Source organism: Melozone crissalis, unplaced genomic scaffold, assembly GCF_028551555.1.
Source record: "Melozone crissalis strain CALT ecotype California unplaced genomic scaffold, PUWL_Pcris_2 ptg000029l_1, whole genome shotgun sequence".
In the NCBI taxonomy this organism is placed as follows: Eukaryota; Metazoa; Chordata; class Aves; order Passeriformes; family Passerellidae; genus Melozone; species Melozone crissalis.
The window spans coordinates 19,016,680-19,033,257 of NW_026535807.1; the positions used below are offsets into that span (position 1 = coordinate 19,016,680).

Consider the following 16,578-nt stretch of genomic DNA (forward strand, 5'->3'; position numbering starts at 1 on the left):
AAAGATAAAAAGGTGCATGTTTGAGTGGTGGTTACACTGCAGTCATTAGGAACAGTATTTCTGATATTATGGCAGCACAAACCTGACTTCAGTCTTGGGGAATTCAGATTGGGATTTGGGACCCTGGAACTTACTTCTACAATCACAGCTCAGAATTGAGGAACTCTTCCCAGAATTTAAATTTATTCTGGGGCCTGGGCACCTTTCCCCATCTGAGTGAGAAGTGTTTCTTCCCTTGGGATTTGCAGCTTCACACTCAGGTATCTGAACTCCACCTTGGCTTCTTTCCTTTACCTTTATTTTACACCTTGGCTTCTTTCCTTTACCTTTATTTTACATCTTGGCTTCTTTACTTTACCCTTACTTTACACCTTGGCTTCTCTACTTTACCCAGTTCAGAATGGAAAAAGAAATCTGACAGGCAAAGAGGCTGGATTTATTTGTTGGTACATTTATTAGTAATTAACAGACAGGAAAGGAAATTAACAGTCAGACAGGGATGGGATTTAGCAGCACACAAACACATGTTCCCTTTTTTCACTCAGCAGTAAACTATATGGCAGAAAAGGCCATTTTGGTCTGCTACAGCTGAAGTTCCCACAGTTCATCTGTAAATCCCTGAACTCCACAGCAGTTCTGATTTCTGCTGTGAAGTGTTTTTGCAGAACAGAGCACACAGTGAATGCTAAATCACAAAACATTTTTCCACAGGAACAGTTCCATGGAAATTCCCTGTAGTGTGTACATTGTGTGTGTGTGACTTCCCTGAAATGCACAAGCTCAGCACCCTGAGGTGCAGGGTTTAGTTAAAGGTGTTTTTACCCACACTAAACCTTAACCCCTGAGCTGCCCCTCCTTTCCCATCACTCCTGCAGCGGGCCGTGGTTCCCGGGCAGGCCCTGCTGCTCCTGCTCAGCCAAGGGCACGATGTGGATGTCGCTGTGCTCCAGCAGCCGCTGCAGCCGCAGGTAGCGAGCGGCCTCCCGGGCGCGGGGCAGCACGAAGCGCTCCGTGAACTCCGCCCTGCTCAGCGCGGCCCCGCCCCGGCCCTGCCGCACGCGGTTGATGAACGCCAGGGCGAAGGTGAAACAGTTGTGCTGCTGCTCCTCGTACCTGGGGAAACGCCTCACTCAGCGGGGCAGTGTCACTGTCACACCCCTGAGCGGGGCAGTGTCACTGACAGACCCCCTGAGCAGGGCAGTGTCACTGTCACACCCCTGAGCGGGGCAGTGTCACTGTCACACACCCCTGAGCAGGGCAGTGTCACTGTCACACACCCCTCAGCAGGGCACTGCCATTGTCACACCCCTGAGTGGGGGCAGTGTCACTGTCACACCCCCCTGAGCAGGGCAGTGCCACCCACCACCATCCTAAGGAGCATTTACTCCAGGAATACTCTCCAGTTACTCCCCCTCCCTCCCAGTGCTTCCATATATTCCTCACAAGTGGCACCTCCCGGCCTGAACTCTGTAAAAATGAGAGCTGCAAGGCTTGACAACAACCAGTTCCTATTTTTTTATACTTTTTTTTGGCTTTTACCTTGTTAACCTTTGCTCTTCCAGCGATTGCTGCAGCCCTTTCCTGCAGCCCCAGAGTTAACTCTGTGTGTGCCACCACGGGGGAGTGGGAGCTCATTTCAAACCCTACCAGTGATTTCTCTGCCACCCTGCAGTAAGGGAAAAGCTCTCCAGAAAACCAGATTGGGCTTGGCCTGAACCCAAAAAGGAGTTACAGGAGTTACAGTTCCTGTCCACTGAAAAAATAAGCAGAGGATTCAATTAAAATTGTTTTCAGTTCAGTGGTCACTGGTGTGGCTGTGGGAAAAGGAAAAGCAGGGAAAGCCATGAGAAGGCATGCGCACATGTCTGCCCTTCTGCCAGGGATCTTTGGGTGTCAGGGCACTTTTAATGTTACTGGGGACTGTAAAAGTGACACAAGTTCTGTTGGTTTTACCACCTCTGTAAATATTAGAAAATTTGATTTCAAATAGAAATTTTATCTTCTTTAGGGGGGTAATGTTTGATCCCTGAAATTTTACAGTCAGCACATAGAGAATTGCTTAAAAATGCTTTTGATTTGATTTTTTTTTTCTTTTATGGTTGCATTCATTCAGTGGCACCCAGGCAGGCTCTGAGGGACAATCCCAGGAGTGCTGCTTTCCTGCTCTGTCACCAACAGAGCAGAAATCAGCCTGCTCTCCATCTCTCACCACAACATCAAAAACAACAACTGGGCAAGAATGCATCACTGTGCTCAGATTTTAAATGCAAATATACCTAAAACTGCCAGAAAAATAATTACGGAGTTGTGCCTGGACTTTGGTACTCAGCAGCATGCAAGTGATGTTTCACTGAACTGGGGCTTTAGTGCAAAATTCCCTAAACCTCTTGCTTTAGAGCTTTTATGTTCCAGCAGCTGTTGCAGTGTGCTGTAATGTCCCATTTTAGACTTCCAGGTCACCTCCCAGGCGTGCCTGTACCTCTTCCCCCTCGCCCCCTTGCTGAGTGAGTCCTGTCAATCAGGCTGAACATTCCAGCAAGGCGTCTGTGGTTGGTCAAGTTCAAAGGATGCCCCTCAGGCCTGGGGGTCATTGGCCTGTCTAGGTGTCATTGTCCCCTGAGACCCTGCCCCTCTCACCTGGTTGGTGCTCACTTGTACCTCCCCTCCCCCTGTCCCTGAGCTTAAAAGGTGAATCAAGCCATGTGCTCGAGATTCTGTTGGAGCAGTTGCTCACATTCAGACCTCGGTAACCATGGAATAAACCTCTGGATTTAAACCCTCCAGCAGAATCCATCTCCTTTTCCTCCTCACCATTCGCCTGAAGCTTTCCTCCTGAGGTAAACGAGTTCTTAACAAGCCTGGACTTGTTCAGTGCCCAGCTGCAATCTCCAGCAAGCTAAAGGTATCTCTGGGGTGATTCACCACAGTGCTGCCTTTGGCCCAGCAGCGAGGGTCAGACTGGCCCAGGCACAATCTACTTGGTAATATTGGGATCCATATTCCAATAAGCAGCTGAGTTTTACCTAAAGTTCAGCCCATTCTGTGCAGGCAGGCCAGGCTGGGCTGCCAGGAATGGAGTCCTGAGTGAGCCCAGAGCCCACCCCAAACCCAGCCCAGCTGCCAGCACACACCTGTGGGGGAGCCAGGCCTCTTCCAGGGAGAACTCCTGCAGGAGGCTGTCCCAGGGCTGCAGCAGCTCCCCCACGTCAGGCTGCAGCAGGGGGACGCTGATGCACTGCTCCCAGCCCCTGGCATCCCTGTGCACGCCCTCCTGGTCGTAGCTGTACACCACGCCTGCAAACACACACACACAGCTTTCTTCTCACCCAGCTTCCCAGCAGCAGAGCAGGAAATGCAGCCCTGGCTCCCAGCAAACACCTGGGCTCGTTCTCACAGCGTGGTTTGAAAAAAGGGTTGGGTCTTTTAATAATCAGAGCAACAATCAGGCTTCATTTTTAACGCCCCAAAGGAGACAGGCTTTGTATGAAATGTACATCTGGAATGATGTTGTACAGGGTGGGCCTACTCTAGGTAGAGCCCAATAGGATTTGTAATGTGGCTTTTAAAAATGATTTTTAATTAGGGGTGTTTTAGAATTAGCAAGAACTGTGTTAAACTCAATTAAAGTGTAATTCCTTTAAAGCAAGCCTAGCCTTTCATTCCAAGGGTGGAAGGCACCTGTGTATTCCATTCAGTGCCTGTTCAATCCATTGAGGGGAATGGATCTGCTCTGGAGCTGTGCTGCAGGGTGAGACCATTCCCAATGAGCCTATCCCGGGATATCCCGAGCTGGCACACCCGCGCTGCTCACCCTGCGAGCTGCTGATGCCCACGTGCAGGTCACTGTGCCCGTCGTAGCCGCTGCGGGAGGGGCAGAGCGGCGCTGAGGGACAGCGGGGTCCGGCACAGCCCGGCAGGGCTGCCCCGACAGCTGCAAGGGTGACTGCCTTCCCCAGAGCTGTGAGCCCTGGCCCACCCGCTCCCCTTCCTCCCTTCCCTTCCCTTCCCTTCCCTTCCCTTCCCATTTCATTTCCTTCCCCCTTCGTTTTCCATCCCCTTTTCCCGCCCATTCCCTTCCCTGCCCTTTCCCTCCCCATTCCTTCTCACGCCCGCCCCTTTCCCATCCCTATTCCCCCTCCCCTTTTCCCTCATTCCCCATTCTCCTCCCTCTTCCCCTCCCGTTCCATTCCCCATTCCCTCAGTGCCCGCCCCTTTACCAACCCCTTTCCCCCTCATTTCCCTCTCAGTGCCCGCCCCATTGCGATTCCCCATTCCCTCCCCGTTCCCGTCCCATTACCCTGTCCTTTTCCCTCCCCATCCCCTATTCCCGTGTCCCGCCCCGTTCCCATTCCCCATTCCCCTTCCCTGTCCCGCCCTGTTTCCGCCCCGTTCCCATTCCTGTTCCCGCCCCGTTCCCTTCCCACTCCCATGTCCCTCCCCGTTCCCTCCCCATTCCTCATTTCCCATTCCCGTTCCCATTCCCCATTCCCCATTCCCACTCCCCTGTCCCGACCCATTCCCGTTCCCATCCCCTGTCCCGCCTCATTCCCATTCCTCATGTCCCTCCCTATTCCCCGTTCCCGGTCCGCCCCGTTCCCTCCCCATTCCCATCCCCATTCCCACTCCCCTGTCCCGCCCCATTCCCATTCCCGGTCCCGCCCCGTTCCCGCCCTTTCCCCTCCCGTTCCCGCCCTTTCCGCTCCCTCAGCGCCCCCTGGCGGTTACTCCAGGAAGGTGCCGCGGGTGGGCCTGACGAGGAAGGCGCGGGGCTGCCCGTGGCCGTGCCTGAAGGGGCTGTCCAGGCGCACAGGCGCCGAGGCCAGCCCGGCTCCGCGCAGGTCCCCTCCGCACGCGGGGCAGCGCGGCGGCGCGCGCCGGCAGTACAGGAGCGCGCGACAGTGACGCACGCGCAGCACCGCCATGGCCCGGCGCGCCGGCCTAAACCGTCCGGCCGGAAACGCGGCCGCGGGGCGGGGCGGGGCCTCGACCACGCCCCCCCCCGTGCCGCGGAACCTCCGTGCGCGGCGTGAGGAGCCGGGCGGGCCGGACAGTGCGGCGGCACGATGAGCACGAAGCAGGTGACGTGCAGGTGAGCGCGGCCCGACCGGGCCGGACCCGCAGAGCCCTCAGAACCCAAAGCCCTCACGGCCCGCAGAGCCCCCAGAGCTCTCACGGCCCCCACGGCCCTCACAGCCCTCACGGCCCGCAGAGCCCCCAGAGCCCTCGGCCCTCACAGCACTCACGGCCCTCGGGCTCCCTGCGGCACCGCCTCCGCCCCTGCCCCGCGCCTCGTTCCGCTCTCACGCCCCCCACGTTCCGCCCGGGCCTGGGGCCCTCAGACCCCTCAAACACCGGCCTGGCCCCTGCCCCGCTCCTCACAGCCCTTCGCTCCGCTCTCCCCCGTCAGGACCGGCCTGTGCCGAGCTGGGGGTCGTGGTTGCCCCCTTGTCCCCCCCTGTCCCCTCCTTGTCCCCAGCCCTGCGCTCCCCGGAGGCTGCCCGGGGTCCCGGCCGGGGGTGCCCGGGGAACAGGCGGGGTCAGCAGGGACGGCTCCTCCAGGGCTGCTCGGGGAGTTTTGTTCATGAAGGGGCGCTGGGGTCCCGAGGGGCCGCCGGGCAGTGCTCATCCCTGGCGGTGCCATGGGCGCTCTGCTCGGGCACAGCTCGGGCTCCGGGGCTGGGAGTGCTCTGCCAGCCCCGCTGCTTCTGCACAAACAAAGCGCAGCAAAGGCGAGCGCGGCGGCAGCGCCCGCCCTGAGCGAGCCGCGTCTCTCTCTCTCCGCAGGTATTTCTTGCAGGGCGTGTGTCGGGAGGGCAGCAAGTGCCTGTTCTCCCATGACCTGGCCACCAGCAAATCCTCCACCATCTGCAAGTACTACCAGAAGGGGCAGTGTGCCTACGGCTCCCGCTGCAGGTGAGCACCGAGCCGGGCACCGCGGGGGCTCCTGGGCAGGAAATCATTTCCTAAATGTGAGTTTTGCCCTCAGAGCCTGAAGCAGCTTTCACCTGCAGCGGTGCAGTTGTGGTCTGGCTCAGTGTCAGGGCGTGTTTTGCTCTGTGGGAATGGAGCTGTGGGGGAGGGCTCAGCAGTTCCACAGCTCTCCCTGGGGTCTGCAGGTAAAACTCCCAGGGGAACGCTCTGAGGAGAACCAGGCATGGACTGATCCCTGCAGCTCCCTCAGCTCCCTGCCTGGTCTGACCCATGTGCCAGGCCGGGGTCAGGCCCTGGAGCTGCTCTGGCTGCTCCTGAGGGCTCAGGGAGGGCCTGGCTGTGCTTCTGCTGCCTGGGGCACACCTGGGGAATATTTCTGTCCCCTGAAAATATTGCACACTTGGCTGTGTCCATGGAGCAGCTCCTTCACTCCTCTGGCTGCTCCTGCTCTGCTGCTGCCTTGTGTCCCCAGTTCTGCTGGAATGTGGCCCCATTTTCCCTGCTTTCCCTGGGCTGTGTCCCCCCAGTTTCCCTGCAGGGTGTCCCCAGTTGGCTGGAATGTGTCCCCCCGGTTTCCCTGGGCTGTCCCCCCGGTCTGTCCGGGATGCCATCCCCCCCTGGTTCAGCCGTGTGTCCGGTGTCCTGGTTTGTTTCCCGGTGCCGTTTCCCCGCAGGTATGACCACGTGAAGCTGCCCCCGGGCGGAGCCGCGGCCCAGCCGCCCCCCGCGGCCCCGGGCAGCCCCCGGGCACCCCCCGAGCCCGGCGCCGGTGCCCCCCGCAGCCGGAGGGAGAAGAGGACGCTGGTGCTGCGGGACAGGAGTGAGTGAGTGGGAGCGGCTGTGCCGGCCGTGGGTAGGGAGGGACAGAAGGACGGAGGGAGGGAGGGAGGTGCTGTCCCCGGTGCTTATCGGAGCCCCAAGGGCAGCCCCAGCCTTGGAGGTGACAGCTCCCACCGGGCTCCCTGGGGGAGGGAGGGAGGGAGGGGAATGTTCTGTCCGGGGGTGTCAGGCTCTGCTCCCGGAGCTGTGTGAGCCCCCAGGCCTGGGGAGCTCCAGGCTGGACATCAGGAAGAGTTTTGGCATGTTGGGGGTGCTCAGGCATTGGGATGGAGCCCTCATCCCTGCAGGTGTGCAGGTGTCCCCTTCAGTGAGAGCTGATGTCTCCTTTCTCCATAGTATAGTTTTAGTATAGCATTTCTTTCAGTATAATAGCATAAAATAATAAATGTGCCTTCTGAGAACATGCAGTCACATTCTCACCTCCCGCCTCACCCTGGGCACCTCAGACCCCCCCAGGCTGGGCTGGCAGAGCTGCCTGCAGGAGCAGCAGGGTGCCCTGGGTGTCCCTTGCTGCAGTTCCCTCCATCCCACAGCCCTGCAGGGCAGCTCTGCCCCCTCTGCCCTCCCTGGTCTTGTGCTCAGGGGGCACAGAGGGCTCTGGAGCAGCTGGGGCCTGGCAGAGCTCTGCCCCTTGTGGGAATGCTTCATTTCCTATTGAGAATGGGATGCTCTCATGTGGCAGTGTCCCTGTGTCCCAGTGCTCCCAGTGTCCTGCTGTCCCAATGTCCCTGTGCTCCCAGTGTCCCTGTGTTCCCTGTGCTCCCAGTGTCCTGCTGCCCCTGTGTCCCAGTGCTGACCAGCAGCCACAGACCCTTTAGGACACCTGTGCCATGAGGGGCTGGAGCAGCTGTTGTCCCTGCAGTGCCACCTCAGTGAGGGGCTGCACTCAGAGCTCCCATCTTTTCCCATGGATGTGCTTCATTCTGGGCTTTCTCCCTCAGGTACAGCTCCAGGTCAGTGTCCCACTGACCACACTTGTGCCTGTCTCATAAATGCCTTTATCTTCTGGCTCCACAAAAAATGGGTTCCAAACATGCTCCCCCTCCCAGAGAATCTAAAACATCCATTTAGGGAAGTTTCCTTCTTTGAGCATCTCAAGTTACAAACATGCTGAAGGAAAGGTGGGGAATATTTTCAGTCTTCTACCCAAACAGTCTTTTCTGCACAACTTTTACTCCAAATGTCATTGAAGTGACCATCAGTTCAAAAGGCTGAGACATCTTAATTTGTGTTCTTGGCCTCCTGCTGCACTCCCAGAGCAGAGTTTGTCTCTGCACAGGGGAGCAATGATAGAATTTGTTTTATTTTTAGGGTTGTGCTTTGTTTTAGGGGGTTGGCAGTTGCATCTAACCCCTCCCTTTATTACAGGGTGCTGGGGCTGGTTGTAGCAGCAGTTGCAGGGTGTGGTTGACTGGTAAATTTGGGGGTTTCTTTTGTCTCCTTGTGCTTGTTATGGTTTACTTAGGGGGGGTTGCTCAAGTTCAGAAACAAACACAAGCCCTGGGTGCCCTGAACTGAGCAATTCCAACTGGAACTCCCACTAACCACACTTTCACCTGTCTCATAAATGCCTTTATCTTCTAGCTCCTCAAAAAATGTGTTCCAAACATGTTCCCCCTCCCAGAGGAGGTGTCCTGGGATGCTTGGTCACACCTGATGATCTCAGAGCTCTTGTCCAGCCCTGGTGATTCTGTGGTTTCCAATGGGTGTGTGACAGAGCACCCCTGAACAAATGCTGAGCTCCTCAGCAGGCAATCCCTGTGATCCACGAGCAGAGGGGTGTGATGGTGTTCACAGGGGTTTTCAGGTGAGGGAAGAGACAAGAATGTTGACTCCATGTTCAGAAGGTTTGATTTATTATCTTATTATATATATATATTACATTATAACTATACTAAAAAGAATAGAAGGAAAAGTTTCATCTCAGAAGGCTGCTAAGCTAAGAATAGAATGGGAAAGAAAGGAATGATAACAAAGGCAGCTGGCTTGGACAGAGAGAGAGAGAGAGAAATCCAAGCATCTAGAGGAGACCAATCACAGATGCACCTGTTGCATTCCACAGCAGCAGATAACCATTGTTTACATTCTGTTCCTGGAGCTTCTCAGCTTCTCAGGAAGAAAAAAATCCTAAGAAAGGATTTTCATAAAAAGATGTCTGTGACAGCCCTGGGTGCCCTGAACTGGGCAATTCCAACTGGAACTGCCACAAAGCTCAGTGCTAACGTGGGAGGAGGTGTCTGTGCTGCCTGAGGTGACAGATCCTCTTCTCTGGGGAGGATTCTCACTGCTGGGGCAGTCTGAGGAGGGTTCCAGTGTGGGGAGGTAGCAGAGCATCTCTGTGTCCAGGGCTGTTGGGTCACACCTGGTGATCTTGGAGGTTTTGTCCAGCCCTGATGATTTCCAGTGGTTTGTGACAGAGCACAGCTGCACAAACACTGAATGTTCAGCAGGCAGCCTGGGGAGATCCCTGTGATTCATGAGCAGAGGGGCTCAGAGATGAGACCCCACTGGGGAGGAAGCTTTAACCCTTAAAGAGTCAGGCACTGCTGGGGCTGAGCATGGTGCCTGTGCTTGTCCGAGTGTTTTGCAGAGACAGCCAAAAACTCCACAACTTTGTGAAAGTTGTAAAGCCGATATGTTTATTACAGCGCTGGACGCGTGTGGGAATCATTCCCCTAAAATGACATGTGTACTTCTGGGAACTTCAGGTCTCTTCTTATCCCCCTCTCAAATACACATGCATACAATTTCACAATGGGTTCATTCATATTCATGTTTACGAATTTCACGTGACATTTGCTGCTAGTTCTTTATCAGAAAGAATTCCTAGGTCAGGTTGATCTGCTCTCATAGTAGTCTCCCTGTCTATCACCCTCTGTCTCCCCCCACCCCCTTATCTCTGTCCATCATGGAAGCAGTTTCCCTTGAGCCTAGGCCTTGCAGTCAGGCTACGCAGATTTAAAGACGTACATTTCACCTGAATCAGAATTGAGGAGAGTCTCTGCCGTGTCTCCCGGCAGAGCTGTGCGGCTCCAGCGAGGAGCAGGCGCCGCCCTCGGCGGCCGGGGCGGTGCCGTGCTGCCCCGAGCCCGGCGGTGCCGAGGAGGAGGAGCTGCCCAAGCCGCACTCGTACCTGGAGGCCATCTGCAGCGGGCTGGAGGAGGCGGCGCCCGGCGGCTGCCCCGGCGCCCCGGCCGAGCAGCTGTGCCCCTACGCCGCCGCCGGCGCCTGCCACTTCGGGGAGCGCTGCCTGTACCTGCACGGGCAGCTCTGCGAGATCTGCGGCCTCCAGGTGCTGCACCCCTTCGACCCGGAGCAGAGGAAAGCCCATGAGATGGTAAACGGGGAGCTCAGGGCAGGGCTGGGGCTGCTCTCAGAGTAGGATGAGTACAGCAGTTAGGAACAGCATCAGGTGGGTGAAAAGTGTTGTAATGTAGGAGTCTGAGGCCATATATCACCTTGTAAACTGTAGGATTGTCTTGGTTTGCAAAGACAGGAGTCTGCCAAGGAAGGAGAGCCTCTCCGGAAATGGAGAATGTAAACCCTCCCCACCCCTCCAAATTGTATAAATTTTAAATGAAGGGGCTCTGAGGCAAAATATGGCAACAGGACTAACAGTTCTTAAATAGGGAAAGGAAAAAAATAAAGGATAAAATAAACAATGCAGTGCACTAGAGCAGCACTGACAGAGTCAGAACCCAACCTAACACCCTGTGGGTCAGGGTGTTGGTGGCAGTCCCATTGGAAATGTGGCTCAGCCCTCCTACAGTGTCAGGGGTGGTTCTGTTGGAGCAGGGGGATCTGTAGAGAAGGATGGATTCTTCCTCTGAAGATCCAGTGGAAGAAGAGGCAGCTGCTGTTCCTCTGGGGAATCCCATGGAGAAGCCGTGCTGGTGTCTCAGAACCTCTGGATTGTATCTGGGTAGCAATGCTTGGCTCCTCCCTCTGGATTGTATCTGGGCAGCAATGCTTGGCTCCTCCCTCTGGATTATATCCGGGTAGCAATGCTTGGCTCCTCCCTCTGGATTATATCTGGGTAGGAATGCTTGGCTCCTCCCTCTGGATTATATCTGGGTAGGAATGCTTGGCTCCTCCCTCTGGATTATATCTGGGCAGCAATGCTTGGCTCCTCCCTCTGGATTATATCTGGGTAGCAATGCTTGGCTCCTCCCTCTGGGCTCACATCTCCCAATGGGATGCTGTAGTTCTTATCAGTCATGCAGTGACATTCAATAGCTGTTATCAGCAATGTCCCCTCCCCAGGGAGGTGTGAATGTGGTCACTCAGAGAGAGATAGGGCAAACTGCCCACTTGGCAAAGGTAATCTGCCATACAGATGGGAATGGAAAACATCTTGCATTGCAGTCTTCAACAAGGGTAGATCATGGTAGGAACAGTGCAATGGGGAGGAAGGTAAGGGAGTAGAAATCTGTTTTTAGGCTGATGGGGATTCTGAAGTTTATAATGAATTTTCATTCTCAGAAGGAGGTGAGGCTCTCTGTTCAGAGCGGATGGAGATTGCTATTTGGATTAGGCTGATTAAGAAGGAGGTTTTGTGTTTGTAATTGTGCTGGGGATGTTCTTGAGGCTGTTGGAGAGAAGTGGAAATAGGATGGGGGTGGAGGGGGTTGCCAGGGTTAGGAGTATGAATGTGTTTAGGACTGGTGAGAGCTCCAGCTCAACGTGGAGCTTCTCCCACAGAGCTCCTGCTGTGGTGCTGGGTCAGCTCAGGCCTCTGCAGCTGAACTGGCTGCAGGCAGCCAATGTGGGTTTTGCCTTTTCATCCTCATCAGAGGCTGCCCTGCAGCCCTCTCCCACAGCACCCTGCAGCTCCCAGGAGAAGGGCTGTGGGAGGTCTCTGAATCCAGAACAATCCAGAACCCATTCCCACCAGCTCACCCTGCAGTGCTGTGGCGGTGGGAAGGGCTCTGGATTGTCACTGCTGGGCTGAGAAGTGCTGGAGGAAAGCTGAAATAAGAGACTAATTCCTTACCTGGGTAAAAATGAGCATCTGGTGAATGAATGTGGCCTTAATTATAATCAGAGCAACACCTTGAGTGTGGCACCTATTCAGTGAGGTGTTCTTTGGGGATATTTGAAGCACCAAATAATTCAGTACCAGTTCTCTGACAGAGATGCAGAAAGGGTTGAGTGAAGCACCCTGGCATCTTTATTTCTGACAGCTGAAGGCTGAAATAGATGTTTGAATTTAATGTTCTTTAAATGAAACTGTGCCAGTGACAGGTGGGAGTGGTGCCCTCAGTGAGTGCTCCATGCTCTCCCAGAGGGAGCTGGCTGTGCCAGGCTGGCATTGGTGCCCTCAGTGAGTGTTCCATGCTTTCCAGAGGGAGCTGGCTGTGCCAGGCTGGCACTGGGTGCCCTCAGTGAGTGCTCCATGCTGTCCCAGAGGGAGCTGGCTGTGCCTTGTGTCCCTGACAGTGCCCTGTCCCCTGACAGATGTGCATGGCAACCTTTGAGCACGACATGGAGAGGGCCTTTGCCATCCAGGCCAGCCAGGACAAGGTGTGCAGCATCTGCATGGAGGTGGTCTATGAGAAGGCCTCAGCCTCAGAGAGGAGGTTTGGGATCCTGTCCAACTGCACCCACACCTACTGCCTGTCCTGCATCCGCCAGTGGAGGTGTGCCAAGCAGTTTGAGAACCCCATCATCAAGTGAGTGCTGCACCTGCCTGGGGGGTGGGCTGCTCTCACACACAGGGGCTGGAGCTGCTCTCACACAGGGGCTGGAGCTGTTCTCACACAGGGGCTGGAGCTGCTCTCACACACAGGGGCTGGGGCTGCTCTCTCACACAGGGGCTGGGGCTGCTCTCACACACAGGGGCTGGGACTGCTCTCACACACAGGGGCTGGGACTGCTCTCAGGGGGCTGGGACTGCTCTCACACACAGGGGCTGGGGCTGCTCTCACACAGGGGCTGGGGCTGCTCTCACACACAGGGGCTGGGGCTGCTCTCACACACAGAGGCTGGGGCTGCTCTCACACAGGGGCTGGAGCTGCTCTCAGGGGGTGAAGCTGCAGGTGTCAGAGCTCAGCAGAGCCTGCCCCAGCTCTGCCAGGCCCAGGGCTGTCACCTTGGTGTTGGCTGAAAAATCCCTTTGCCAAGATGTCTTCTCCTGGGAAGCTGAGAGGCCTCAGAAAAGAATGAAAACAAAAATTATCTGATTGTTTGGGAATGTGGTCTGGAAATCATTTACCAACAGGTCAATGTTTGATTGGTTCCATGTGAATTGTTTTTAATTAGTGACCAGTCACCATCAGCTGTGTCAGACTGAGTCAGGAGCTTTCATTATCATTGTTGTTTAGCCTGCAGTGCCACCTCAGTGAGGGGCTGCACTCACAGCTCCCATCTTTTCCCATGGATGTGCTTCATTCTGGGCTTTCTCCCTCAGGCACAGCTCCAGGTCAGTGTCCCACTGACCACACTTGTGCCTGTCTCATAAATGCCTTTATCTTCTGGCTCCACAAAAAATGGGTTCCAAACATGCTCCCCCTCCCAGACAATCTAAAACATCCATTTAGGGAAGTTTCCTTCTTTGAGCATCTCAAGTTACAAACATGCTGAAGGAAAGGTGGGGAACATTTTCAGTCTTCTACCAAAAGAGACTTTGCTGCACAACTTTTACTCCAAATGTCATTGAAGGGACCATCAGCTCCTTGCATTTCAAAAGGCTGAGACATCTTAATTTGTGTTTTTGGCCTCCTGCTGCACTCCTAGAACAGAGTTTGTCTCTGCACATGAGAGGAGTGTGCAGACTTTTGCTGAAGTCCAGAAACAAACCCCAGCCCTGGGTGTCCTGAACTGGGCAATTGCAACTGGAACTGCCACAAAGCTCAGTGCTAACGTGGGAGGAGGTGTCTGCTGCCTGAGGTGACAGATCCCCTTCTCTGGGGAGATCCTCACTGCTGGGGCAGTCTGAGGAGGGTTCCAGTGTGGGGGTACCAGAGCATCTCTGTGTCCTGTCCTGCAGGTCCTGCCCCGAGTGCCGTGTCATCTCCGAGTTTGTCATCCCCAGCGTGTACTGGGTGGAAGAGCAGGAGAAGAAGAATGAGCTGATTGAAGCATTCAAGCAGGGAGTGGGGTAAGTTCAGCAGCCACCCACACCCCTCACGTTGTTCTTTAGCTGCTCTAAGGCTCAATCAATTGCTGAGCCTTTATTTTTAAACTTAATGTAATTACAGACCCCTCTGCAGAGAGCTCATCTCTGCTCACAGCTTGCTTCACTCTCTGCCTGTGCAATTGTAGGTCAGACACTTAGAGATGTTGAAAATGCTCAGAAATGTTGAAGCTGCTTCAGCTCACTCCACTCCACAAGTGTGGAAGCAGCTCATCCACACTTGGCTCTGTGTGGATCCCTCAGCCATCACTGCTGGTGCCCGAGGGAAGGAAAATGGAAAAGTGTCCCTGCTCTCAGCTCAGTGGCTGTGCTAGCAGAGCACCACTGGGGCTGTGGGCATAAGCTGCACCTCCTTCCCTTGCAGCTGAAGGCAGTAACCTGTGTGTTGTGCTTCCCTCAGGAAAAAGCCCTGCAAGTACTTTGAGCAAGGCAAAGGCACGTGTCCCTTTGGGGGGAAGTGTCTGTACCTGCACGCCTACCCCGACGGCACCCGCGCCGAGCCCGAGAAACCCAGGAAGCAGCTGAGCTCCGAGGGCACTGTCAGGGTAAGAGAGCCCTGCTGCCCCCCTAGAGCCCCCCTGCAGCCCCACACCCCCTGCAGCCCCAGCTGTGCTGCTGCCACTGCTTCCTGCCATGCAGGACAAGTGCAAAAAGCCCCTCAGTGTTCCTTGGGCAAGGGTTTGTCCTTGGAGACAGAGTGTCTCTCATTGTACCTGGATTTTACAAATTTCTCTAGTTATGAGCCAAATGCGTATTTCTGACCAGTATAAACTGACTCACAGACTGACTGATGTGGGAGGCATTGTACTGTATGAACTCTGGAGCAGTTTATTAGTTGTGCATGATTCTTGCCTCAGGCAGAAGGGAGCTCACCCCTTTAGGCTCTCTGAGGGGCTTCATGCCATGCTGTCCAGTACTCTGGGGCTTGGACAGAGTTCCTGTCTTAAGCACAGCTGAAGTTGGGGAAGCTTTGGTTCATTTTCTTCTTAGTGTGCTGCAGACAGATAATAGTCCTACTAAACTTTGGCTGAGTCTGTAAAGAGCAAAAGAAGTGCTTCTGAACATGTTTGTTTTTGTGACCAGTCCAAACCTTTCCTCACAGGGATTCTGCCCTTTAAGCTTTCACCCACAGTACTCACACCTCTCTGCTGTGCTGGCACTCAGGGCAGCTGAAAGGGGCAAAACCTCGTGTCCCCTCCCCTGGCACACACAGCTCACAGCCAGCTCTGGGGCTGGTTTGATTGGGGAGGTGCCAGCCCAGGCCAGGCTGTGGGGGTGTTCACAGGACAGGGGAAGAGATGAGAATCTTGACTCCATGTTTCAGAAGGCTGATTTATTATTTTATGATATATATTAAAAGAAAATTATATACTAAAGCTGTACTAAAAGAATAGAAGAAAGGATTTCATCAAGGAAAGAAAAGGGATGAGAATAAAATCTTATGGCTGCTCACAGCCTTGACACAGGTGGCTGTCGTAAAAACAATTCACAAGTTGGGTAAACTAAGCAAAACATGGAGAAGCTGAAGTTTCTCAGCTTCTCAGGAGGAAAGATCCTAGCAGAAGGATTTTTTATAAAATCTATCAGTGCCAAGGGGTGCTCAGGCTGCTCTCTGTCTCTGCTGCAGTTCTTCAACTCCGTGCGCCTGTGGGATTTCATCGAGGACAGGGAGAGCCGGAGCGCGCCCGGCGCCGACGCCGAGGTGACGGAGCTGGGGGAGCTCTTCATGCACCTCTCTGGGGCTGAGGAGGAGCCCAGCGAGCCCCCAGAGCCCCTCTGAGCCCCCCGAGCTGCCTGCCAGCCAGGCTTTTATCCCTGCAGCACAGGTAGAGCAAAACGTGCCCTGCTGGTCACTTGTGCAGTCCTGGTAAAGTTTTCAGATAGTTTTTATATGGCAACAACAACAAAAGACTAAAATATATTTAAATGAAAAACAAAAAAAAAAAATTGGCTGCATGGAAAAAAATCCCTTAATCCCAGGAGGGTTTTGTCCCTCTCTGGCCTAACATATGCTGTCTTGTGAGCTGAGTGGTAGTGTAAATACAGGTCCAGTGAAAGCTTCAGCTGGTAAAAACTGTTGCTAATTAGAGTTTGGGTGCTTTTGGGTTTTTTTCTCCACTAAATCAGCTAAATGTAGAAGTAACCCACTGGGAATAATGGTCAGTGTAGGGTTTTCTCCTTAATGATACCTCAGGTAGTACCTGGAGCTCAGAGTGGGGGCTGGTGGGTTCTCTGGGCAGGCCTGGCTCCCCAGTGCTGCCAGGGGAGCCCCCAGTCCTGTTTTACACTAATTACAGTGTAATGAGCCTCTTTTACACTAATTACAGTGTAATGAGCCTGTTTCACAGCAATCCCAGTGTAATGAGCCTGTTTTACAGCAATCCCAGTGTGATGAGCCTGTTTTACAGCAATCTCAGTGTGATGAGCCTGTTTCACACTAACCCCAGAGCTCAGAGGCAGCAGTGGCTCCTGCTGCACAGCAAATGCAGCTGCTCTGGTTCCTGCACTCACTGGAGCTGCAGCAGAGGAGTGAGGTGTCTCACAGAACTGGTACTGAATTCTGCTTTGTTAGAAATGTGATTTCTGTTGGGTTGTGAAATCTGGTACCAGGAGTTCATTCTGCCAAGGCAACTGTTCCAACTTGGAATTTAAACCAAGAATTCAGTGAGCAC

General features: G+C 54.4%; 2 protein-coding genes across 2 annotated transcripts; one reads left to right on the forward strand and one right to left on the reverse strand.

Annotated features, from left to right (window-relative positions):
* Window positions 1-241: 241 nt before the first annotated feature.
* Window positions 242-4,922, reverse strand: MKRN2OS (MKRN2 opposite strand). Its single transcript, XM_054281077.1, has 4 exons — window positions 4,726-4,922; window positions 3,812-3,861; window positions 3,132-3,294; window positions 242-1,113 (listed from the first exon to the last, which is right to left on the reverse strand). Exons 1-4 carry the CDS (start codon window positions 4,920-4,922, stop codon window positions 864-866), a joined length of 660 nt encoding a protein of 219 aa, XP_054137052.1. The 3' UTR covers window positions 242-863.
* Window positions 4,923-5,005: 83 nt separating this feature from the next.
* Window positions 5,006-16,217, forward strand: MKRN2 (makorin ring finger protein 2). The gene is made up of 8 exons (XM_054280976.1): window positions 5,006-5,089; window positions 5,785-5,913; window positions 6,606-6,751; window positions 9,792-10,108; window positions 12,229-12,443; window positions 13,760-13,870; window positions 14,307-14,451; window positions 15,534-16,217. The coding sequence occupies exons 1-8, from the start codon at window positions 5,064-5,066 to the stop codon at window positions 15,684-15,686; spliced, it is 1,242 nt and encodes a 413-aa protein (XP_054136951.1). The 5' UTR covers window positions 5,006-5,063; the 3' UTR covers window positions 15,687-16,217.
* Window positions 16,218-16,578: the final 361 nt, after the last annotated feature.